This window comes from Bos indicus x Bos taurus, chromosome 4, assembly GCF_003369695.1.
Source record: "Bos indicus x Bos taurus breed Angus x Brahman F1 hybrid chromosome 4, Bos_hybrid_MaternalHap_v2.0, whole genome shotgun sequence".
Lineage (NCBI taxonomy): Eukaryota > Metazoa > Chordata > Mammalia > Artiodactyla > Bovidae > Bos > Bos indicus x Bos taurus.
In genome coordinates this window covers 24,657,807-24,684,967 of record NC_040079.1, presented here as the reverse complement: position 1 = coordinate 24,684,967, position 27,161 = coordinate 24,657,807, and the positions used below count along the sequence as shown (strand labels likewise).

General features: G+C 36.3%; 1 protein-coding gene across 3 annotated transcripts in view; it reads left to right on the top strand.

Moving 5' to 3' along the window:
• The window catches only part of MKLN1 (muskelin 1), a 380,366-nt gene that overhangs the window by 243,651 nt on the left and 109,554 nt on the right, over positions 1 to 27,161 (top strand). For all 3 annotated transcript variants that reach the window (XM_027538967.1, XM_027538968.1, XM_027538969.1), the window contains 2 exons: positions 10,323 to 10,432; positions 13,394 to 13,586. In XM_027538967.1, the coding sequence (XP_027394768.1) occupies positions 10,323 to 10,432; positions 13,394 to 13,586 (303 nt within the window). The remainder of the gene's footprint in view (positions 1 to 10,322; positions 10,433 to 13,393; positions 13,587 to 27,161) is intronic.

Here is a 27,161-nt window from a genome sequence, read left to right as displayed (position 1 = left end):
GCAAGTGTTTTAACTTTAAAAGTATTTGTAATACCTCCTCAGAACTAGTGTTTTTAGGATTATTTTGTTTATAAGTTGTGTTAGAGAGTTTGAAAGTTGAGGACTTCACTGTTAATTCCCATCTTTATTTCATACCTTTGAAAATAGTATGTTAAAATTGTAATTATGGTGAATCATATTCCTTAAAGAATGGTAATAAAAGCCAGAATCCTGTGTTTTGATTTGGGAGAAAAATCCTCTTTTGAAACGAACAGCTCCATTATCGTTATTTGCCAGTCTGTTGCAAGTTGGCCTGTTCATTTCATTGAGTCAAATAGTTTCATTGTGTATGTGTCTGACTCCGTGACACCAGGCTCCTCTGTATATGGAATTAGACAAAAAGAATATCTGAAAAGACTATTTACAGAGGGAAAGCTATTTTTAGAATCATTGGACTTTTTGGTTTTTCACTTTCTTTTATAAACAGGCGTGCGTGCTAGTCGCTTTAGTCATGTCCCACACTGTGCAACCCTGTGGACTGCAGCCCGCCAGGCTCCTCTGTCCATGGGATTCTCCAGGCAAGAATACTGGAGTGGGCTGCCATTTCTTCCTCCAGGGGATCTTCCCAACCCAGGGATCGAACCCAAGTCCCTTATGTCTCCTGCATTGGCAGGCAGGTTCTTTACCACTAGCACCACCTGGGAAGCCTGAAAGAAACAGGAAGCAGGGAAGTGAGCAAACCCCAGTCCTGCTTCCTGAACCCCTACCAGCTGAGGGAGAGAAGGAGTTATGGAGCAGAGCCCTGCCCCTGTAACCTGCCTGAGCAAGGTGGCCTCTTGCCTTTTGGACCCTGCCCCCACCCTCACTGCGGGCACAGCTCTCCAGTTTCTCTCCCACCCTTCCTGCTGCCTAATGCAGGCCATCTACCTGAGCCAGGGTGGGGGAGAGTGGATGGTCAGAGGGGCCTCAGGCTGTCTTGATGCCGGGGTCCGCCTTCGTGTGAGTCCAGAGCTCCTTGTGCTGCTTCCAGCCTAAGCCTTAGTCGTAGTTGCCTTTGCTCTTAAACAGCTGCTGATAGTGGGGTTTGCAGTAGAACTGCCCTTTGCAGCACCGTGTAGCTGCCCAGACTGAGCTTGGTGTAACAGTGCTTGCAACAGAAGCTATAGTTTGTTATAATAAGTAATTGGAAATAAAAACCTGTATCCTGTTTATGAAAATTGATGAACAAGCAAATTTTTAAAATAAATTCTTTGGTTGTTTCTTCTTTCATGCTAATAAATAATTCTTTCCTCAGTATTCATGCCACCCATTTCTTATAGATTCTTACATTCTTGAACAATGCTTGAACAATTCTTACATTCCAAATGTAGCAACAGTGAAAATTTAGATTTAAATATTTTAAAGTACTTATTCAACATCTGATTGCTTAGTCATGCAAAATGAAACGTTCTCTTTTTTAAAGTTATTTTATTTGAATTACCAGAATACATATTCTATACCCATGAGTTTTCTTTGAAGGAAAGTACTACTGCTGCTTCTAAAATTCTTAATCCTCTAATATTATTCATTAGAAGAACTATGAATAGAAGCCTGTTTAGGGTTGTTGAATAGTTTGTTCCCTTAAAAAATTTATGAGAGAACAGAGGTCCTCTTATGCATCAGTTAGACATAGAAAAAGTACATGCACATGATTTGAGCCATCATGTCATTTCAGCAATCATTTCTTAGAACTTCATATGTTTTTAATGGGCTTCCCAGGTGGCTCAGTGGTAAAGAATCTTCCTGCCAGTATAGGAGAAAAAGGAGTTACAGGTTCAATCCCTGGGTCAGGAAGATTCCCTGGAGAAGGAAATGGCAACCCACTCCAGTATTCTTGCCTGGAAAATTCCATGAATCAGAGGAGCTTGGCGGGCTACAGTTCATCGGGTTGCAAAGAGTTGAATGTGTTTTTTTTACTGCTTTTGCGTTTGTAAGTGTTTTCACAAGTGGTATCTCATTTGAGCATTACACTGGAAGATAAAAAATCTTGCCTTTTTTGGTTAAGGAAAATGAGACTAGAAGTCAAATGATGTGTCGCAGGGTATATAGCTAGTAAGTGATGGATCAAAGACATAGCATTTGGTATATGCTTTTGGATATGTGCTTACATTACTTTAAAGTAATAAATAGATGTTGTTTATGAAACATCTAACACTGTGTGAAATAGGTATATTATGCTCACTTTTCAGATGAGAAAACTGAAGTTGAGAGGTAGATTAAATGATTAGACCAAGACTATACAGTAGAAATAGAGATAGGATACAAACTTAAGTCTGTCTTTTTATGAATGCTGATTTCTTTTACTCTGTGATGGGTGAAAGTTTTGTTTCCTCAAGTAGATTCTGAAATCCTTGGTGATAGCAACTGTCTTCTGTTTCCTCATATTTCAGAAGCAGCAAGCAAACTGCTTGCCTCATTAGAGACATCCTATTTATACTTTTTGAGTTTATTATATGGAGATTTATAGGGATTAATCAGTGGCTGTGTGTTACATCTTTGTGTTCTCTAAACTCTTAGCATTGTCTTCAGTTATGAATATAGGCAGTAGCTTATAGTATTGGCATTACCTGTGACTTGTTTTGGATAGAAGTTATAAGTATTTCTCATCACATTCAGCTCAGTTCAGTTCAGTTAGTCAGTCATGTCCGACTCTTTGCGACCCCACAAACCGCAGCACTCCAGGCCTCCCTGTCCATCACCAACTCCCGGAGTTCACTCAGATTCACGTCCATCGAGTCAGTGATGCCATCCAGCCATCTCATCCTCTGTCGTCCCTTCTCCTCCTGCCCCCAATCCCTCCCAGCATTAGAGTCTTTTCCAGTGAGTCAACTCTTCACATGAGGTGGCCAAAGTACTGGAGTTTCAGCTTTAGCATCATTCCTTCCAAAGAAATCCCAGGGCTGATCTCCTTCAGAATGAACTGGCTGGATCTCCTTGCAGTCCAAGGGACTCTCAAGAGTCTTCTCCAACACCACAGTTCAAAAGCATCAATTCTTCAGCGCTCAGCCTTCTTCACAGTCCAACTCTCACATCCATACACGACCACAGGAAAAACCATAGCCTTGACTAGACGGACCTTTGTTGGCAAAGTAATGTCTCTGCTTTTGAATATGCTATCTAGGTTGGACATAACTTTCCTTCCAAGGAGTAAGCATCTTTTAATTTCATGGCTGCAGTCACCATCTGCAGTGATTTTGGAGCCCAAAAAAGTAAAGTCTGACACTGTTTCCACTGTTTCCCCATCTATTTCCCATGAAGTGATGGGACTGGATGCCATGAGCTTCTTTTTCTGAATGTTGAGCTTTAAGCCCACTTTTTCACTCTCCACTTTCACTTTCATCAAGAGGCTTTTGAGTTCCTCTTCACTTTCTGCCATAAGGGTGGTGTCATCTGTATAGCTGAGGTTATTGATATTTCTCCCGGCAATCTTGATTCCAGCTTGTGCTTCTTCCAGCCCAGCATTTCTCATGATGTACTCTGCATAGAAGTTAAATAAGCAGGGTGACAATATACAGGCTTGACGTACTCCTTTTACTGTTTGGAACCAGTCTGTTGTTCCATGTCCAGTTCTAACTGTTGCTTCCTGAGCTGCATACAGATTTCTCAAGAGGCAGGTCAGGTGGTCTGGTGTTCCCATCTCTGATCACATTACACTGTGGCAAATATTGTATCTTTGAAATTATGGTAATTATTAGACCTGCCACTAGAATCTTGTTAGCTAATGTGCTAATAAAAAGCATATATATTTCTATATCATAATTTTATATCTTAGTTATTTTTATAGCTATATTTCAATACAGTTTGCTTACTCTGAATCCTGTGTACTTTTCATTTTACATTTAAATCTGAGAGGGATTGAGTCACAGCGTTCATTGAATATCCAAGGTGAATCACCAAACAAAAAACCAAAGAGCTCATACTGGAGTGAAGTCTTCAGTAGGAATTAGTGTGAAAGTTGAGAGTTGGCCTTAGGAAGAAGCTTAGTTTCAGGTAAGCTTTGTAAGTAAAAATAACGTTTAGTAAGGAAGGAGAGTAGTTATTTGGGTGGTTAGATTCAAGAGAGCAAGTTTGAAGTTTGGAAGGGAAAACCTCAGTGGGCGATTAGATCAGATGGCTGAAAACATAAAGTTGAATGGGATAAGGTTATTAGTTTTATGGTGACTAGAAAGGTTTGTATATTGATTCATAGCCAAGGTAGTAGTTGTATCAGGAAATAAGGTGATGTGAAGGCACAAAGAAGTACTGATTTTTTGGAAGGATTCTGGAGGAGTTCTGGGTTTTGGTAGATGAGATGACTTAGATTTCTATGAATTTTTTGGATTTTTGTAGCCTGAGTAGGTGTCAGAGGTTCAGAGAGAAGCTTTAGCTTTGATTGGACTCAACCTGCATTCTGGATCCTCAGGAGTCTGGAAGTCTAGGATGAGTACTGTGTCTTGTCAGAGGGAGGTGGGGAGGTAGGGGAAGAATGTACCCCAGTGGTGGCTTTCATGAGAGCATGTGGAGAGGTAACATTTTAAAAGTATACTATTAAGCAGAAAATTGTTATAGGAATAAGAGTTAATAATACTAATATCTAGCATTTATTGAGCACTTACCATATGCCAGTTACTGTGCTGAGTGTTTTGTGTACTTACTGCATTCATTCGTTTGTAAGTAGAGTAGACGCAGTCTTTCAGCGAGGTTAATCTTGAATTTTTACAGTCTTCCAAAGCTTTTGACTGTGTGGATCACAACAAACTGTGGAAAATTCTTCAAAAGATGGGAATACCAGACCACCTGTCCTCTTGAGAAACCTGTATGCAGGTCAGGAAGCAACAGTTAGAACTGGACGTGGAACAACAGACTGGTTCCAAATAGGAAAAGGATTACATCAAGGCTGTATATTGTCACCCTGCTTATTTAACTTATATGCAGACTACATCATGAGAAATGCTGGGCTGGAAGAAGCACAAGCTGGAATCAAGATTGCAGGGAGAAATATCAGTAACCTCAGCTATGCAGATGATCCGCTCTTATGGCAGAAAGTGAAGAGGAACTAAAGAGCCTCTTGATGAAAGTGAAAGAGGAGAGTGAAAAAGTTGGCTTAAAACTCAACATTCAGAAAACTAAAATCATGGCATCTGGTCCCATCACTCCATGGGAAATAGATGGGGAAACAGTGTCAGGCTTTATTTTTTTGGGCTCCAAAATCACTGCAGATGGTGACTGCAGCCATGAAGTTAAAAGACGCTAACTCTCTGGGAGAAAAGTTATGACCAACCTAGATAGCATATTCAAAACAGAGACATTACTTTGCCAACAAAGGTCCGTCTAGTCAAAGCTATTGTTTTTCCAGTAGTCATGTATGGATGTGAGAGTTGGACTATAAAGAAAGCTGAGCACCGAAGAATTGATGCTTTTGAATTGTGATTTTGGAGAAGACTCTTGAGAGTCCCTTGAACAGCAGGGAGATCCAACCAGCCCATCCTAAAGGAAATCAGTTCTGAATATTCATTGGAAAGAATGATGCTGAAGCTGAAACTCCAGTACTTTGGCCACCTGATGTGAACAGCTGACTCGTTTGGAAAGACCCTAAGGCTGGGAAAGATTGAAGGCGGGAGGAGAAGCGGACGACAGAGGATTAGATGGTTGGGTGGCATCACTGACTCAATGGACATGAGTTTGAGGAAGCTCCAGGAGTTGGTGATGGACAGGGAACTGGCATGCTGCAGTTCATGAGGTCACAAAGAGTCAGACACGACTGAGCAACTAAACTGAACTGAACTGAGTAAGAGTAGATGCACTCTTTCAGCGAAGTTAATGTTGAATTTTTATAGTCTTCCAGAACCTGAGCTTAAAATTACCAGCATCTTCTAAGAGCTGTTTACATCTAGACAAGAGCTTTCCAAATGATACTGCAAAGCATATTGAACGTATGTGTACATGTGTACATTGACTCCCTGCCAATCCTAGAATCACAGAATCCTAGAGCCTAGTGTGCTTGTGTACTAAGTAGCTTGTCATTTTCTGTGCATGCCATTTTATGAAAATGTGTGGCAGGCATTGATCCTGATCTTGTCTTTGCCTGTTTATCCCATTGGAAGAACTGATAGTGAATCTTAGGATACAGTCTCTTAGCCTTGGGATGTGCGGAGTTTCTAAAAAAATTTTTTTATTTTAGGTGAGAGCAAAGGCATCTTTTATTAGGGAGCAAGGAAGGTGTGCTTGGTGCTCCAGTTCACATTTAGGTTTCTGATAAACAACACAGAGTGGGTCTAATATTCAGTATTAGTGTTGTTAATGCCACCAAAAATCACTGGTGTATATTTGAAATGGGTATATATCATTCTACTCATCCTGTATATATGCCTTCAGTTTGTTAAAAATTCACTGTACTGTTTATTTGTCTAATAGATCTTGTGAGATGATTTCCTAATTAACCTCCCTCCCACAGTTGCTTATAAGGATTTAATAAATGAACATTTTTCTGACTTGAATAGATGTAATAGGAAGCTTTTTTCCCTCCTGATTTTATTGAAATTGGACTTGGAACTTAAGAATCGATTTCAGATCACTAATAAGTTACAGTTACAGACTGTGTTCTTGGGGTCTTGGGTTTAGAATGTTGTTTTATTCTGATATTTATAGTGCTTAATGGTTATTGCTGTGATGTAGTAATAACGCTTTTTAAATGGTACTTCTGAAGAAATGCACACCGAAACAGTGATGATAATTCAGTATTTGTTAGTATAAAACTTTCTGAAGTTTGTATTATTTGCACATATAAACTGAAGGTCATATTAAACATTCCGGGAATCCTGCGTATATCCTGATGACTGGTTCCTGTTGCTTTTCTCTATCTTTACTCACTCAGCATCCTTTAGATGACAAAAATAGGAAAGCATCTGACCTAGTACATCTTAGCTCTTCATTGAGTCTCATATGCTAGGAAATAGCAGTGGACTTGGAAATTAGTAGCCCTGATATGAAATATTGTATATACTCTGTTTTGATACTTAATCAAAAATTGACAAGTATTAGTTTCTTAGACATTACTCAGTCTGAACCATGTTGGTGTGATACTAAAATCCATTGTTCTGTTTTGTACCTTGTAAAATCATTTATTGGTAATTTAGAAAATGTGATTCACTGAGTTATGCAAATCTTTCAAATGTTGGAACATTTCATTATATAATATTTTTTAAAAATCACACTTGTTATTATTACCACCAATCTTATCAGAAAAGTATTGGAAAGTAGCTAAGCTCACAATGCTGAATACTGAATTTCCGAAATTCTGATTTTTCCTCAAAAGCTTGAATTTTGTCAATAAATACTGTTATTTGTTGTCTTTGAAATGACAGGTAAATGTCTGGCAGATACTGAAATCTAAATACTAGATGTCAGTTTTTCTTTTAAGAAAAAACAGTATCCTACAGAGCTATTTCAGTGGCTGTTTCAGCTCCCAGCTTACACAGGTTCTTTTCCTTGAGAAGACCATCGTACTTTCACGTGCAGCAAAAGTACCTTTTGTGTACTTTCCATTGTGCTGCACAGAATATTAAAATGATGTGTACTTAATGATAGGAATTTACTAAAATTAATTTTACACGACATCAGAGACATTTTTCATGTTTTAATCATACTATTTTAATTAGAAGGATGAATGCACAATTAAGCATTGCAGTTAAAATTAATATTAAATTGATAATGCAGTCACAATTTTAGGAGTTTATGTTGCGTTTTTAAGTGTATATTACAGGCAAAACGACATTTTATTTTAAAAAATGTATGCGTTTCTAGGAGCTATGAAAGTGAGCATCATTTAAGAAAATTTAGAAAACTTTTCACAAACCAAGAAATAAATTTATTTATATATTTACTTTTTGTACTGTTTATTAAATTATACTTGATTTATTAAATTATACGAATTTCAAGTGTACAGTGTTATGATATATCTTATGGTCCATTTAAAGTTATAAAATGTTGGCTATATTAGCTGTGCAGTAAACTATATTGTTGTAGCTTACTTTATGCTATTTTCTTTTTTATGGAAAAACATTTTATTTTTTTAATAAATTTATTTTTAATCAGAGGATAACTGCCATGCAGTATTATGCTGATTTCTGCCATGCATCAGCATGAATCAGCCATGGGTATACATATGTCCCCTGCCTCTTGAACTTCCCTCACACCCCCACCCCATCTCACCATCTAGGTTGTCAGAGAACACTGGATTTGTGCTCCCTGCATCATAAATCAAATTCCCACTGGCTATCTATTTGCAGAAGACATTGTTAAATGAATTGTCATTTTGTATTTTAACTGCAGGTGTGTGATGGCGAGTAATACAGTTCAGTTCATACTGTATTAAGGAATGAACACTGGAACACTCTCATACTACTACTTTTTATGGCACTACCAAGATGCCAACGGTTTTATTCAGCATTGCCTTTGTACCATGAGTGCAAATGTCAGTACAGTTTAGAAAAAAAAGAAAATGCTACAAAGCCTTAGTCTTATTATGAAAAGTAGTTTTGACCACATGGGACCTCCTGAAAGGGTTGTGGGGAGCCTATCAATCACAGGTTAAAAACTTCTGTCTGCTGTGTCCTGTCATTACTGATGTGAAATGTTATCTTGATTCTGTGAAATTCCTCTGGATCCTTCAGAGATGTTTGGACATACTCTTGTGCTCCCGTAATGTTACTTTGTTTTCTTTCACTAATACCAAACTTAAAATTCCTTTATCTTTTAGTATGTTTATTTTCTTATTATTTGTATTATTTTAGATATTTTGTATTGTTGATATTTTTCAGATGAGCTTGTCTGATGTCAAAAAAATAGGATCTATACCATAAGGATTATGAGATTACATTAAATTTATAATTAATTTGAGGGGAATCAACATGTTTACAACCTTTGAGTTTTCCCGTCTAGAAATATATTAAGTATTTATGTTTTAAAATTTTATTACCTTGCATATTTTAAAGTTTATTCTGAGATATTTTAAGCTTTTTCTTTTTTTCTTGCATATAAACTTTAAATAAAAGTTTTTCAGTTAAATGTCTTGAATTTTTTAGGTAGATGAACTAAATCATCTTCAGGTGATATTTCTTTCTTAATTTGCAGGGGTTTTCCTGATTGCACTGGCTAGGATCTCCCATATAGGTTGAATAGTAGAGATATTAGGCCTCTCTGTCATGTTCCTGATTTGAGTGGGAATACTTAATGTTTCTCTGTTAGTTTTTTGTTTTGTTTTGGTTTGTTTGAGGGGGGTGGTGGGTTAGAGGTTTTGATACTTAAGAAAAAAATCTAAGTAGCAAAGTTTACTTCTGCCTCTGTTCCTTATATATTAAGAGTTTTGGGTTTTTTTTTTTTTAAGTAAATTTTATTAGTTTGCTCTTGCTGCTGCTGCTGCCAAGTCGCTTCAGTCATGTCCGACTCTGTGCGACCCCATAGATGGCAGCCCACCAGGCTCCCCCGTCTCTGGGATTCTCCAGGCAAGAACACTGGAGTGGGTTGCCATTTCCTTCTCCAATGCATGAAAGTGAAAAGTGAAAGTGAAGTCGCTTAGTTGTGTCTGACTCTTAGCGACTCCATGGACTGCAGCTTACTAGGCTCCTGGTCCATCCATGGGATTTTCCAGGCAAGAGTACTGGAGTGGGGTGCCAGTGCCTTCTCCAAAAGTTTGCTCTTAGCATCTGTTGAAGTAATCAAATATGTTTCTCTTTTACTTAACATGATGAATTACATTATTATCACTCCTGTTGAAACAACCTTCCATTCCTTGAACTAATTCTATTTAGTGCAGTGAAAACCTGGTAGAATTAATTTGCTTTTAAAAAAAAAATCAGTATTATTTAAAATTTTGAATATATAGTCAGAGCTGATATTATCCTTAAATCTTTTCTCTTCTGGTTTTGTTTTCTGGGATATGCCACTTTGCTAAGCAGTTGAAATTTGTCTCTTTCTGTGCTCTGATACAGTTTAAATTATAAATAGCTTTTATAGTAATTATTTGTTTCTTGTGGCATTGATAAAAACTAACCTGCTAAAACAAATCATCTAGCCCTGGTCCTGTTTTGGGGGGGATAGATACATGACACTTTGAATATGTCCTTATGTTTTTATAATTAAAGCAACCTCATAATGGCATAGATCATGTTTCATTTTGCTGCTGTAGCCCTAGCACCAATGGGCTGGGCATATAGAAGGTATTCAGAAAATTTGCTATTAAGTTTGAATTGTTGTTTTACTTTGCTAAAGTTTTGTTTGAACTATGTTAATTTTTTTCTTTTTCTTTCTTTTCTTCCTCCTCCAAGTCCCACTTTTATCATGGGGACCCAGCTTTAACTTTAGCATCTGGTATGTTGAACTTAGTGGCATTGATGATCCTGATGTAGTACAACCCTGTCTCAACTGGTATAGTAAGGTAGGACTGTATTTTAAAATCCGGATTTTATGTTTCAGATGCCTGTAATAGAGAATTGTGTCATGCTCTTGTCTTGAGATTAATTTAAAATATTGAGAACAGTAATGATAATTAAAAAGATGAATCAGTGTTTATTAAACATTTGCATTTTGCTAGGTTATAACCTTCTTTGTCACTTATTCACTCATTGCCACTCTATGAGATAGGTACAATTATTAGCCATATTTTACAGATGATGAAGTAGAACACAGAGAAGATAAGTATTTTGCCTCAGGACACACAGCTGTCAAGAGCTCAAGGCAGTGCATCAATGCAGGCAGTGTGACACCAGAATCTGCTATTATATTAATATACCAAATCTGTATTGATAGAAATATTTGTATGTAGTTTTCAGTTGGGTAGTTGTGGTTCTGGATTGCTTTTATTATGTATTCCTCCTTTGTGTTCATGTTGAGTAAAATAGCAATGTTTACTTTTTCTTTTAAAGAACTAAAATTTGAGATAGTTTCTATAAATAGTGTGATCCTATTCTTATAGGGAGTATAAAGATAATATTTAATAATTTTATTCATGCTGCTGCTGATGCTGCTAAGTTGCTTCAGTCGTGTCCGACTCTATGCGACCCCATAGACGGCAGCCCACCAGGCTCCCCCATCCCTGGGATTCTCTAGGCAAGAACACTGGAGTGGGTTGCCATTTCCTTCTCCAATTTTATTCATAGGTCATTTTATATAATAAATGCAGCCTGAGAAGTGTGAATTTAAATTATTAACAAATGGGTCTTTGTTTTTTTTTGAACACCTTTAATGTTTCATCTTTGTTTCTGATGTATATCCATTTAACTCTTTCTGCTATGTTTTTGTTGAGGGGAGGACTATTTCTCCTTAGGGGAGTGATAAGCTTTAATCTCATCACTGTTTCCTGACTTCTTGGGCTGAACTGTCAACTCATCTCTTAGGAGGCTGGGAAGCAATATAGGTTCTTTCTAAGTTTTTTTTTTTTTTTAATAGAATTTCAGTTCTTTTCTGGTCAGTGTAATTGAGGAACTTTTTGTGTTTGACTAATTTATTGTGGGGATTTGATTATATTCAATTTAAAGTAGATTCTGGATTTTTCTATATTTTTAATATATTTTCTGGGATTGCCTGTAATATTCTAAATTATTTCCAGGTAGAGATGATATTCTTAAACATTAAAAATGACAATTACAGTGTTATACACATAACAGTGCTTAGCAGATACTTAACAGTCTTCTAAATTCTCTGGTTCTTTTTTTTTAAAAATTAATGAGTAAGGTTTTCTGATACCGGAAAATATTTTCTCTTTAGCCTCTGATACGTACATGTGTTTTCTTTAATATATTCACAAATCGCTTGATACTGTGAGAAATTGCAGATTGCACCTTTTCCCCCACAACATTGTGGACAGATTATATTTGAGAACTTAAAATTGTTTGGTCATTCTTTTGTCAAGTTCTCTGTATTATTGTAAACATCTAGAAATTAAAGTCAGGATGATAACAAGGTATTACTGTTTAATATGGTTCCAGATAGTTAGGTAAATCTTTATTTAGAAGCCAAGCATATGAAGCTATTAATGTCAAGTTAGTTTGTATATAGAATTATTCTTTTGTTAATTGATGAGGGAAAACCTTGCTATAGTGTTTAAGAAAAAGTGTTTTGGTAACCTGTCATTAATATATTATCAAAAACTATAAACTGATTAGTGTTTTGAGTCTTGTAAATGTTCCTGCCTTATTAAACAGTAATGCTGACAAGTAAATTATATTTTTATTTGGTTATTATGCATTGGTTCCATGTCAGTTTGTTGTATTCTTATTTAGGAAATTTGTGGAAGTTTTATAACTTATTCCTTTTTAAAATAATTATTTATTTTTGATTGATGATTGGTTTACAGTATTAGTTTGATTTCTGTCATACTTCAACATGAATTACAATAGGTATAGATATGTCCCCCCCCGCTCTTGAATCTCCCTCTTCCGTTTTGCCCACTCTGTAATCCTAGGTAATTACAGAGCCCCAGTTTGAGTTCCCTGAGTCCTACAGCAAATTCCCATCGGCTAACTATTTACACATGTTAGTGTATATGCATCTGTCCTGCTCTCTCCATTTATTTCATCGTCTCCCACTTCTCCCCTACCCTTGTCCATAAGTCTGTTCCCTATGTCATAACTTAAACTTGAAGTTAAATTTTCTTTTAAATTATATATGTGATCTTGTTTTTTGGCATTCATCCTTTTAGGGAAGAGACAGTACATTGAATATTTCTTTTTGGATTGTAATTAATTGAGATTTTTTTTACTTTATAGCTATTTAATCAATGAATTAGCTCAGGGTTAGAAAAAAATTATGAAACTTAAATAGTTTCTTCCCAATGATTTTAATCATAAAACCTGTTTGTGAATTTGAAATACATGAACATTTGATAATATTTGTCATTCAACTAGTAACTTATTACTAAGAACAAAGAGCGTGTATTTAATGGCTTCTGTGCTTTCAGTACCAACATTGTTGCCCGATTAGTAAAAACCTTGGAAGCTATTATTTTTATCATCTTAAGTAAGATTTGATAAATATTTTTTCTGGTTCTTTTCTTGAAGGTTCAGAATTAGGCCTGGTTTCATCTTTTGGTATCTTTTGTCTTCATGAAATAATATTCCAATATATATATCTGTATATCTTCATCTCTCTAATATCTTTCTGCTATATACTTTGTGACCTTTGGCAAGTTATTACAATTGACTAGGCTTCAGCTTTGTCATTTAATAGTGGAATTAGTAATGATACTAATGAATAGAGTTAGTACAATGCTAAGTTATGCTTAGTATGTTTAGTTAATGTTTAAAATGCTCGCTTTAGGTTAGTAATTGTCACTTATTATTTCCTTAAGTAATAACTAACCAGATCTCTTTTTTTTATACCTTCTCTTGTGTTCCAGTAGTACCGTGAACAGGAAGCTATTCGTCTTTGCCTAAAACACTTTAGACAACATAACTATACAGAAGCCTTTGAATCACTGCAAAAGAAAACCAAGATTGCCCTGGAACATCCAATGTTAACAGATCTGCATGATAAATTGGTATTAAAGGGTGATTTTGATGCTTGTGAAGAATTGATTGAAAAAGCTGTAAATGGTATGTCATAAACATACTTAGATTGGTTATTAGGGCGATTATTAAGTATATACAAGAAACAGGGTTTGTTTGTTTTTAAAGAATGTAAGTTTGTGTCAGTTCTTAGTTTTCTTTTCTTCTTTCCCTTCTCCTCCCCCATCTTTTTACTCTAAAGATTTAGCTCCTTGAGTTAGGGACTTCTTTTCTGTAAGACAGGTCCATAATGTGATAATGAAACTTGAAAAATAAGCAAGTAACATACTTGAACTCACGTATCTAAATTTAAGTTTTCATCTTGGAAAACCATGTACTTACAGATGCTAACACTGACTAGCACTGAGCGACTTAGAAAAATTCTTTTAATGTTGCTTTCAGTACCAGTGACCTATGCCTTTACATATTTTTGTTGATAACAAATTGTCATTTTTTTAATAGTGTAATTTGGGGCTTCCCCGGTGGCTCAGATGGTTAAGAATCTGCCTGCCAGCACAGGAGACCCAGGTTCTCTGGGTCAGGAAGATATCCTGGAGGAGGAAATGGCAACCCACTCCAGTATTCTTGCCTGGAGAATTCCATGTACAGAGGAGCCTGGCAGACTACAGTCCATGGGGTCACAAATAGTCAGACACCACTGAGCGACTGATACACACACACACACAATTTGGGGGTGGGGAGTGCTTGGGTAAGCCAAAAAATTTTATTAGTATATAGTTAATAATGATATAGTTGGTAATGAAGAGATTTGTATTGGAAACATTGTCTGTGTGATGTGAATGCTACATAATTGCTAATTTTCTTGGCTAGCCTGTGATGTTACTCTGAAAGAAATGTGAATGTTAGGGCATAATATTGTCGCAGAAAGGAGAACCCCTTCCAGGGCCTGAGAGTGGGCTCTTGTCTAACACTGGAAAATGAACTATCCCAGGAGACACATGTGCCAACAGAGCAAGAGACTTTATTGGGAAGGGGCACCCAAGCAGAGAGCAGTAGGATAAGGGAACCCAGGAGAACTGCTCTGCCACGTGGCTGGCAGTCTCAGGTTTTATTGTGATGGGATTAGTTTCTGGGTTGTCTCTGGCCAATCATTTCGACTTAGAGTCCTTCCTGGGGGCACATGCATTGCTCAGCCAAGATAGATGCCAGCGAGAATTCTGGGAAATGGTGGGACACATGGTCTTTTGACCTTTCCCGAACTCTTCCTGGAAAGAGTGGTAGCTATTAATTCCATGTTCTTTACTGGGACCTCCTGTTGTAAAATAACTCATGCAGATGGTTACTATGGTGCCTGACCAGGGTGTGTGTTTCCCCTAACAATATAATCTCCCAAGGTAATTGTTTTGGAGGATGATACCAATTAAATATTTAATGTCTTGTGTTTTGTTATTTAAGGAACTGTGTTCTTATTGTATAGAGTAGCATGCTTTTAAAAAATTGAACTGTCATAGTAACAGAGTATAGAGTAGCTGCTTGTGTTATAATGAAAAATAAGTATTTGGTCTTTCTGTTTCCTGGCACAAACTCCTAAAACCCTTGGGATCTGCAGAGTGATACGTGTCTTTTGTATGCTGAGATGACTGGTGCTGAAGTCCCTAGGTAACTTCAGATCTCCATAAAAATCAAACCATGTGATTCAGCCCCATCCCTGATCTTTGGGGAGAGAAGCAGAGTCAAAGATGGTGTTCAGTCACCTAAAACCATGTTTTAATCAGTCATCCCTACCTAATGGTGTCTTGCCAAAAGCCCAGAACAGTGGGGTTCAGATTACTTCAGTTTGATGAACACATTGAGGTGCTAGGGAGCGTGGCATGAAGGGTATGGAAGGTACACAAACACACACTTCCAGTCACACACACACACACCCCCCACCCTCGTACCTTGCCCTACATTTTTCTTCCATTTGGCTGTTTCAGATTTGAATCCTTTATAATAAACCAGTGATAGTAACTAAAGTGCTTTCCTAAATTATGTGATTGCTCTAGACTCATTGACTCTGAACGGTGCTGTGGGAAACCCCAATTTACAGCTGGTAGGTCACAAGTACCAGTGGCATGGAATTTACAATTGGAATTAGAAGTGAGGATAGTCTTGTCAGACTAAGTCCTTTAACTTATGAGATCTGACACTAACTCCAAGTAGATACTGTCAGAATTGAATTGAATCTCTGTTGGATATCAAGTGGGAGTCAGAGAATTGGAGAAATGTTTGGTGTAAGGAGAAAACCCACACATTTGGAGTCAGAAGCACTGTAAGTGAAAAAGCTTAATGCTTAGTATAAAACTTGTGAAATGATGCAAAGTTGTATAGAAATCCTATTGCTTTAATAGAAACAAAGAATAGTAAACTTTCCTGGTGCTCTTTTCATATATTTTAATCTTATCACTATCTTTCATTATTATTAGGCACTCACTTATCAGATTTGTTGTTCTTGTTCAGTCACACAGTCGTGTCCGACTGTTTGCAACCCCATGGACTGCAGCACGCCAGGCTTCCCTGTCCATCACCAGCTCCCAGAGCTTGCTCAAACTCATGTCCATTGAGTTGGTGATGCCATCCAACCATCTCATCCTCCGTCGTCCCCTTCTTCTCTCACCTTGAGTCTCTCCCAGTCATCAGGGTCTTTTCCAGTGAGTCAGCTCTTCACATCAGGTGGCCAAAGTATTGGAGCTTCAGCTTCAGCATCAGTCCTTCCAGTGAATATTCAGGACTGATTGCCTTTAGGATTGGTTGAATATTTTACAGTTAGAGAAACAGAACCAGTACCTTCTTTGAGTTTATAAATTTAAAGTTAAGTTAAAATGAATTGCTCCCAGCTCCACTGTGTAATAATAACAAACCTGCCTCTCAACCTTATGCATTGTTACTGTTTATCTAATTGATGATGATACTTTCAAATAAATGATTACTGTGTTTAAATAGAATATACTTTGGAGTATATACAAATAGAACATATGTAATAATCTCTTATAATCAAAATCCCACTAATGAAAGTATATATGTTTGTGTGTGTATATATGTGTATGTATACCATTTCTGAGAATTAGTTTATATTTTTTAACTTTGTAGATGAAGGCACAAGTAAATTTATGTTGTAAATCTTTTTATGGCATTTAATGTTTTGTTAAGGTAAACAACAGACCCACCAGCAATTTTATGTAATTAGCTAAAAACAGGTTTTAGAACTGCCTGTTTAGCAACAGACTCATTTAAGAGAGGGAGAAGGCAATGGCACCCCACGCCAGTACTCTTGCCTGGAAAATCCCATGGACAAAGGAGCCTGGTAGGCTGCAGTCCATGGGGTCGCTAATAGTCGGACACAACTGAGCGACTTCACTTTCACTTTTCACTTTCATGCACTGGAGAAGGAAATGGCAACCCACTCCAGTGTTCTTCCCTGGAGAATCCCAGGGACGAGGGAGCCTGGTGGGCTGCCGTCTTTGGGGTCGCACAGAGTCGGACACGACTGAAGCGACTTAGCAGCAGCAGCAGCATTTAAGAGAAGTTGTTAAAATCATGTGTAACTCTGCTGTTGCAGTTAACTTATCCTTCTGACTCTAGGAAGAAACCAAGTTTAGGGAAATTGGTAGTAACTATGCTTGAGACTTAAGCCAAGTCATACTTTTTTTACACTTCACTGGCCTGGAACAGTGTTTAGTTAATAAACATTCCTTCCAGGGTTATTCAGTTTGCTGCTGACTTCACTGATGATGATTTGTTGGACAAATAAGGAAGTAAACACTGCAAAGTTTTTTGGCTTGTGCTCCATTAAAAACATAGTAGAGAAGGGTAAGAAGTTCCTGCCTGATCATAAGAAAGTCCAGGGAATCCAAAGCATTTTTCAGACTTCTTATGGCGGAAGAAACAAAAACTACTTTTAGTATATTTGATATATTAGTATGCTCTTCTTCAAGTATAGTCTGTATTTTAAGAAAATGTTGGTCTGTATTTATTTCTTTAATAGACTTCCTGTTTGCCTAGAAACTTCCCTTTTTGTTGTTCAGTTGCTCAGTCATGTCCGACTCTGCAACACCATGGACTGTAGCACGCCAGGCTTCCCTGTCCTTCACAACTCCTGGAGCTTGCTCAAACTCATGTCCATTGAATTGGTGGTGCCATCCAATCATCTCATCCTCTGTTGTCCGCTTCTCTTCCTGCCTTCAATCTTTCCCAGCATCAGGATCTTTTCCTGTGAGTTTGCTCTTTGCATCAGGTGGCGAAAGTATTGGAGCTTCAGCTTCAGCATCAGTCCTTCTAATGAATATTCAGAACTGATTTCCTTTAGGATTGACTGGTTTGATCTCCTATATTTTATAGAGTCTTATGCCTGTATAAATATGGATAGGGTAGTATCTACATATTTTATGCTTTCATGACATACCTAATTAGATTAATACCTATTAGACTAATTCACATAAAATGTTTAGGATTTAACCTTTTCTTCCTGTTTTCTGAATAAGTGTAAGATGTGAATTATTTCTTTCTCAGATGCTTGGTTGAATTTACCATTTAACGATCTGTGCTTGAGATTTACTTGCAGGAATAGTTTTAGGTTACCACTTCAATTTCTTTAAACTTTATAGGACTATTCAGAGTTGTTTGGTTGGTTGGTTGAGGTTTAATAAGATCACCTAAAATTTCAAACTTACTAGCATGAAACTGTACCTAATACCCCACTATTATCTGTTTAATGTTTGTAGGATTTCTTAAAATATGCTAATATTTGTTATTTATGAATTATTTCTCCCTCCCCAATTCATTACTTTTACCATAAGTTTATCTTTTGAGAGAACCAACTGGTTTGTTGATTCTTTATATTAACTTTTATGTCCTTGACTTATACTCTGTGTTTAATATTGTCTTCTTTTTCTCTTTGAGGTTAATATGCTTTTTATAATTTACTGAGATGGATACTTAGCTTTTTAATTTTCAGACTTTGTTATTTTCCTGTTACATGCATTTAAGGACATAAATTTCCCTCTTCTTATTTTTTAATTGTGCTATAAATTGTTTTCATTTTTATCCAGTTCATTAATTTCATTAGGAAATGATACTGCTCTTTTGTGAGTCATAGTTATATAAGAAATATAGTTTAATTTCCAAATACATAAAGGTTTTCTGGCTCTTTTCTTCGTTACTTCTATCTAACTACATGCATAGTGGTCAAAGTACATATTTTGCACATTCCAATTCTTCAGAATTTGAGAAGACTTACCATATTGCCTACTTTTTGAATTTTTATAAACATGTGCACTTGGACAAAATCCAATTCTTTAGTTGTTGGTGCAATGTTTTATCTAAGTCCAGTTAGTCTAGTTTTCTTATCATGTTGTATAAGTCTGCTTTCCTAGTAAGGTTTTTTATCTGATTCTCTCAATTACTAAGAAAAATGTGTTAACACTTCCAGCTATGATTATGGAATTCTCTCTTCATATAATTCTGTCAGCTTTTGCTTGGTATATTTTGAAGCTATATTACTAGATGCACACAAATTTTTAATTTTTTAATTTTGGATGAAAGTTTTTGTATTAAAGTATATTTTTATCTCTAGTAATGTTTTTACCTTAAGGCATAGATTGTCTTACATTAATATAACTGCCTTTATTTGGTAAGTGTTTACATAGCATATCTATCTCCATGTTTTAATTTCAAGCTTTCTGTATCCTTTTTTCAGAGATGTATCTCCTATAAATTTAGTTTTTTTTTTTTTTTTTTAATCTGTCTTCTTTTGATTTGAACATTAGTTTACTTACTTGATTGAATTAGTGGTAAATATATGAGTTTAATCCTACCATTTTACTGAAAAATTTTGTCATGTCCTTTATTTCTTCTCTTTGGTTCTTGTCTCTTATTTTTTTAAACTTTTAACCTTTCTATTTTTTCTTTATTTATTTGGAAGTAGTGCAGCCTGTTTATATTTTTTTATGGTGAATCTGTAAATGACTACAAATATAAATACTTAACAAAATGTATCAATACAAGAATGTAATAGATTTTCAACTCCCATCTACTTACATTCCAGCTCATATGCTATTGTTCTTTATTTTCATACTATGTTCAAAGATCCTAGAAGACATTACTAATCTTCTAATCTTGATTTTATAGTATCCATTAATTTAATCAAATTTTACTGATTTTTTTTTGCTGTTCATTGCAATTTGAATCTTTGACTTTATATCTAAGATCATATTCCTTCTGCCTTAAGCACATCCTTTAGAATTTCTTCTAATGAAGATTAACTCAGTTTTTGTTTGACTGAAAATTCGCCTCTTTTCTTGAAAGATATTTTACTGGGTATAGAATTCTAGAGAAAATGGCAACCCACTCCAGTATTCTTGCCTGGGAAATTCCATGGACAGAGAAGCCTGGCAGGGTGTGGTCCAAGGGGTCCCAAAGAGTCAGACATGACTGAGTAACTAACATTTAACTTGCATAGAATTCTAGATTGACAGTTATTTTCTTCAAGTACATTTTGGGTGTTACCAGTTTTCATTATTGGCAGTTTCAACTATTGCTTTTTTAGCTGCAGTCTGTCTTTTTTCCTGTGACTGTTTAAATATACAAATATATTAGCTATACCTTTGTTTTAGGTTATTTTATAATTATATAAATAGGGCAGCTCCAGTATGGTGACCCTGTTAACTATTATGTATTTTGGTTTTCTTTCAAGTTAAAGGTACATTGCCTGTCTATCTTTCATTTCTTTCATTTTCTCATTTTAATTGCACATTTATGTTTAATTTTTTAAGCTTCTCTAATATCTTTATCTCATTTCCATTACTATATTGTTCATGTTTTCTTTCTTACTTTGATCTTCATTTCTGTTATGTATTCTTCTTTTCCTTCCTTTTTTCCTTCAACTCTGACATTCATGTTTTATTTACCTTTGTTCTCATACCTTATCTTTTCCATATCTCTGTTTTCTGTTTGTATCTCTAATTGTGCTAATATTGTATAAGAGAGTTTCTTACTTTTTTATATTCATGGAAAAGTATTTGGCCATTTTCATCTATTACATGACTACATTTTGATGTTGAATCAGATTTTTTTGCCACTTCAAAATTTTTTCTTCCTTTTCCTTTTTATATCTTCATAAAAATCTTGAATTGCTTGTTTTTGACGTTTAGTAATCTTTGAAAGAAATAAATTTTTCCTGTTTTAAATAGGCTCTTAGGACTGTGTTCTAGAACAGAAAGATTTTTTCTTATGGTATTGCTTTTCTCTTGGGACATTGTTTCTTCTCAACAGTACTCCTAATGCAAAATCTCTCTCTTTTTTTTTCCACTAGACTGCTTCCTGAAACATGACTTGTTTCCCCAACTCCTGTTCGTTCATGTCTTTTTTTTTTTTAATTAGTTTTTATTAGTGTATAGTTCAGAGAAGGTAATGGCACCCCACTCCAGTACTCTTGCCTGGAAAATCCCATGGATTTCACTTTCACTTTTCACTTTCATGCATTGGAATAGGAAATGGCAACCCGCTCCAGTGTTCTTGCCTGGAGAATCCCAGGGACGGTGGAGCCTGATGGGCTGCTGTCTGTGGGGTCGCATAGAGTCGGACACAACTGAAGCGACTTAGCAGCAGCAGCAGCAGTGTATAGTTGCTTTACAATGTTGTGCTAGTTTCTGCTGTACAGCAGATTGAATCAGCTATTTGTGTGTGTTATTTGCTCAGTCATGTTCAACTCTTTGCCATCCCATGGACTGTAGCCCGCCAGGCTTCTCTGTCCTTGAAATTCTCCAGGTTAAGAATACTGGAGTGGGTATCTGTTCCCTTCTCCAGAGGATCTTCCTGACCCAGGGGTTGAACCTGAGTCTCCTGCATCGCTAGCATATTCTTTACCATCTGAACCATCAGGGCCTTTGTACTTATGTTTGTGCTGTATTTGCCTTCCCTGATTACTTTACCTTTTTATCACTGTTCGCTTCCAACTCATTCTTCAAACTAGCTCTTTCAAGCTAGTTTTTCAGAATTATTCCTGCACTTCAGTTGCTCCTCCATCTCTTAATTACTGTTTGCCTTTATGCCATGTTTCTTATTTTGTGTATAAAAAATTATTAGTTTTCTGCCATATATAGTTCCAAATATTGCATCATTTTTTATATTATTATATTATATAATTATTACATCAATATCATTATTATATCAAAGGCAAATATGCCATCTACTGTAATAAATACTGTGTTGTTGTTTAGTTGCTCAGTCGTGTCCAACTCTGGGCAACCCTATGGATTGCAGCACCCCCGGCTTCCCTGTCCTTCACCATCTCCTGGAGCCTGCTCAAACTCATGTCCATTAAGTTGGTGATGACATCCAACCATCTCGTCCTTTGTCGTCCCCTTCTCCTCCCGCCTTCTGTCTTTACCAGCATCAGGATGTTTTCTAATGAGTGGGCTGTTTACATCAGGTGGCCAAAGTATTGGAGCTTCAGCTTCAACCTCAGTCTTTCCAATGAATATTCAGGGTTGATTTCCTTTATGATTGACTGATCTCCTTCCAGTCTAAGGGACTTCTAGAGTCTTCTCCAAACCATGGTTCAAAAGCATCAATTCTTCAGCACTCAGCCTTCTTTATGGTCCAGCTCTCACATCCATCCATGACTACTGGAAAAAACATAGCTTTGAATATACAGATCTTTGTTGACAAATTGATGTCTCTTCTTTTTAATACATAATAAATACTATATATGAATTAATTTTTTAAATTCTCATACCTACTTTCTAGGCAAGTATTGTTATTTCAATTTAATAGATGCTATTGATTAAGTAATTTGCCTAAAACAGTGTACTTAGTAAGTGGCAGAGCTAAATTTTAAGTCTGTTCACTTTACCACTGTGCTTTGCCATCCAAGTAAATATTTACTGGTTTAGTTTCCCCAGTATTTATTGTTGTAATGTAAATTTTTATAAGTCATGTATTTCTCTTATCAGAATTTGATCAAACTGCCGAAATGCATAGTTTTTTTTAAAAATCTGTTTTACCCATCCATTGTTATTCTTGAACTATCAAAAACTTTTTTATGCTGTACTTATAAGTGAATTTTTAATCTTTTAAAAAAATTTCTGTGTTGGTAAAAAATCAGTTTGATAAAAGTTTAAACGTACGGCAAAACCAATACAATATTTTAAAATAATTAACCTCCAATTAAAATAAATAAATTTATATTTTAAAAAAAAGTTTGAATGTAGGCCCTACGACTGTATTCAGTACTTTTTGTTTTAACCTTGGATGAGGTTTGACCATAGTGTTTTCCTTTTGATTAAAATTTCCTTCCTAAGTGTTTTTTTTTTTAAACCATGTCCTTTTAAAAAGAGTATTCATTCTTAGAGACAGAATCAGCTTGTGCCTGGTTGAGACTTTATGAAATGTGTTTATTATAGTCGTAATCATAGAGAAAAAATGGGATGATATTGGGCTGGGAGACTTTCAATAGTTTGAGAATTGTTAGCAACTAGATCTTAGTGTGATTTCTCCAAAGTCATATTTTCAGTTCTTTTGGATAGTTCATTCTTGGCAGACCCTTCTGATTTCCTTTAGATTTTTGTCAAAAATAGACATATAAGAATATTAGCAACTGCCTGACTTGTTAAAATATGAAAATAATCTTTTAAGCTTAAGTAGTTCTTAGACATTTAAATGCTGTACTTTTTTTTGTTTGTTTTGGGGACTTTTAAAATAGTATAACAGTTGTTTTCATAGTTTTGTAGATGAGAATGTCATTGTTTCAGTAGAAAGCTCAGTTGTTTGTGTTCAATCATTTAGAATATATACAAGTAAATATACCAGACAAAAGGTTTATTAACTAAGCAAGACCTTTCTAGAATTAGAAATTTGGGAAACATGGGGAAATTATTTGGGCAGCAGAGGTGTAAACTTTTCATTTGTTATTAGATCTTGAAAGGAGTTCTTTAACATTAAAACAAGGAACTGAAAGCAATATATTTTGAAAAAATCTTTATCCTGCCTTTTTGTTTTTTTCTATTTTTTAATGCGGGATCTTAGTTCCCTGAACAGGGATCAGATGTATGCCTCCCATAGTGGAAGAGTGATATCTTAATCACCGGACAGCCAGGAAGTCCCATCTTTATCCTGCTTTAATAATGTTTGTAGCATTTTTATTGATCACCTGAAGTATTTCAAGCTTATGACTGTTTAATTTCAAAAATTTTAATATATTCTATTAAAAAATAAAGTCTCTTTAGCATGTCTCCTATGGGTTTGAAATGACTGTTCACCAAGAAAACAGTGTATTAAACTTTATATTACTCTTCTTCTTTTTGAGGACATGAAAGAAGATTCTTAAGCATGTTATTTCATTGAAAATAGCTACTAAATACAATTTGCTTCAGATCTGATCTGGACTATTTAATGATAACCCAGTTTCTCTGGCAGTAGGCAATAATATGTATTCTAATAAATGAGGGTAATCTTTAATTTATCATGTTTCTCTGCAAAATTTAACATTTTAAGTAATTTTAAAATTTTGAGTCATGAGATAGTTTAATATTAAAAAATGAAAGTACAAGAATTTAGAGTTGAGTGTGGAGAGGTATGAGAGAGCTGGAATTATGTTTCTAGCTTTTATGTCTTATGGTAAGCCATGATTTCTCCAAAAGAGGTGTTGTGGTTGAGTTTGGTTTGGTTTTAGTTTTAGTTTTTGGTAGAACAGTTAGCTTATCAACTAGCCACAATTGTCTTCTGAAACAACTTCCAACTGACATGAATAGTTCAGATAAGAAAGTGATCTGGAGTAGTGGCAAACCAGTGGTGCAGAGAGAAAATGAAACATAACTAAACTTGAGCTTCAGTGTCCAATAGGTCTTTTATTTAAGAGTGAGATTACATTTTTTTCCTTTAAATTGTAATTAATGTGACATAATTGAACGATTCTAAAAGGCTAACAGAGTTTTGCCAAGAGAATGCACTGGTCATAGCAAACACTCTCGTCCATCAACACAAGAGAGGACTCTACACGTGGACATCACCAGATGGTCAACACCGAAATCAGATTGATTATATTCTTTGCAGCCAAAGATGGAGAAGCTCTATACAGTCAGCAAAAACAAGACCGGGAGCTGACTGTGGCTCAGATCATGAACTCCTTATTGCCAAATTCAGACTTAAATTGAAGAAAGCAGGGAAAACCACTAGACCATTCAGGTATGACCTAAATCAAATCCCTTGTGATTATACAGTAGAAGTGAGAAATAGATTAAGGGCCTAGATCTGATAGATAGAGTGCCTGATGAACTGTGGACGGAAGTTCATGACATTGTACAGGAGACAGGGATCAAGACCATCCCCATGGAAAAGAAATGCAAAAAAGCAAAATGGCTGTCTGGGGAGGCCTTACAAATAGCTGTGAAAAGAAGAGAAATGAAAAGCAAAGGAGAAAAGGAAAGATATAAGCATCTGAATGCAGAGTTCCAAAGAATAGCAAGAAGAGATAAGAAAGCCTTCTACAGCGATCAGTGCAAAGAAATAGAGGAAAACAACAGAATGGGAAAGACTAGAGATCTCTTCAAGAAAATTAGAGATACCAAGGGAACATTTCATGCAAAGATGGGCTCGATAAAGGACAGAAATGGTATGGACCTAACAGAAGCAGAAGATATTAAGAAGAGGTGGCAAGAATACACAGAAGAACTGTACAAAAAAGATCTTCATGACCCAGATAATCACGATGGTGTGATCATTCACCTAGAGCCAGACATCCTGGAATGGGAAGTCAAGTGGGCCTTAGAAAGTATCACTACCAACAAAGCTAGTGGAGGTGATGGAATTCCAGTTGAGCTGTTTCAAATCCTGAAAGATGATGCTGTGAAAGTGCTTCACTCAATATGCCAGCAAATTTGGAAAACTCAGCAGTGGCCAAAGGACTTGAAAAGGTCGGTTTTCATTCCAATCCCAAAGAAAGGCAATGCCAAAGAATGCTCAAACTACTGCACAATTGCACTCATCTCACATGCTAGTAAAGTAATGCTCAAAATTCTCCAAGCCAGGCTTCAACAGTGTGTGAACTGTGAACTTCCAGATGTTCAAGCTGGTTTTAGAAAAGGCAGACGAACCAGAGATGAAATTGCCAACATCTGCTGGATCGTGGGAAAAGCAAGAGAGTTCCAGAAAACCATCTATTTCTGCTTTATTGACTATGCCAAAGCCTTTGACTGTGTGGATCACAATAAACTGTGGAAAATTCTGAAAGAGACGGGAATACCAGACCACCTGACCTGCCTCTTGAGAAACCTATATGCGGGTCAGGAAGCAGCAGTTAGAACTGGACATGGAACAACAGACTGGTTCCAAATAGGAAAAAGAGTACGTCAAGGCTGTATATTGTCACCCTGCTTATTTAACTTCTGTACAGAGTACATCATGAGAAATGCTGGGCTGGAAGAAGCACAAGCTGGAATCAAGATTGCAGGGAGGAATATCAATAACCTCAGATACACAGATGACACCACCCTTATGGCAGAAAGTGCAGAGCAACTGAAAAGCCTCTTGATGAAAGTGAAAGTGGAGAGTGAAAAAGTTGGCTTAAAGCTCAACATTCAGAAAACTAAGATCATGGCATCCGGTCCCATCACTTCATGGGAAATAGATGGGGAAACAGTTGAAACAGTGTCAGAGTTTTTTCGAGGGGATCTCCAAAATCACTGCAGATGGTGATTGCAGCCATGAAATTAAAAGACTCTTACTCCTCGGAAGGAAAGTTATGACCAACCTAGATAGCATATTGAAAAGCAGAGACATTACTTTGCCAACAAAGGTCCATCTAGTCAAGGTTATGGTTTTTCCAGTAGTCATGTATGGATGTGAGAGTTGGACTGTGAAGAAAGCTGAGCACTGAAGATTTGATGCTTTTGAACTGTGGTGTTGGAGAAGACTCTTAAGGGTCCCTTGGACTGCAAGGAGATCCAACCAATCCATTCTAGAGGAGATCAGTCCTGGGTGTTCTTTGGAGGGAATGATGCTAAAGCTGAAACTCCAGTACTTTGGCCACCTCATGCGAAGAGTTGACTCATTGGAAAAGACTGATGCTGGGAGGGATTGGGGGCAGGAGGAGAAGGGGACGACAGAGGATGAGATGGCTGGATGGCATCACCAACTCGATGGACGTGAGTTTGAGTGAACTCCAGGAGTTGGTGATGGACAGGGAGGCCTGGCGTGCTGCGATTCATGGGGTCGCAAAGAGTCGGACACGACTGAGCAACTGAACTGAACTGAACTGATCCTTCTTTTATTAGAACATTTAGTATTGCAGTAGAATAATCTGGTGTGGTGAGTTTTGTTGCCCAGACTCTTGCTTTTTTTCAAGTGTTATTGAATAGGTATATTGTTATGTATTTTACTACAGTGTTTAATCTGATAGTGTAATATAAAAACTATTATTTGTGTTAGTTATATATGTGTGTTTATTTTTAGTTACATGCTCTCTATAAAGAGTTGAAAATACTTTAGACTTTGGAATTGGACTTTTTACCTTTTTGTTTAGATTCTTTGGGCTTACTAATTTCTCTGAACCTGATTTTCTAAACTTTGCAATAATTAGTAATAACCATTGTATAGATTTATTTTCAGAGAAGGCAATGGCACCCCACT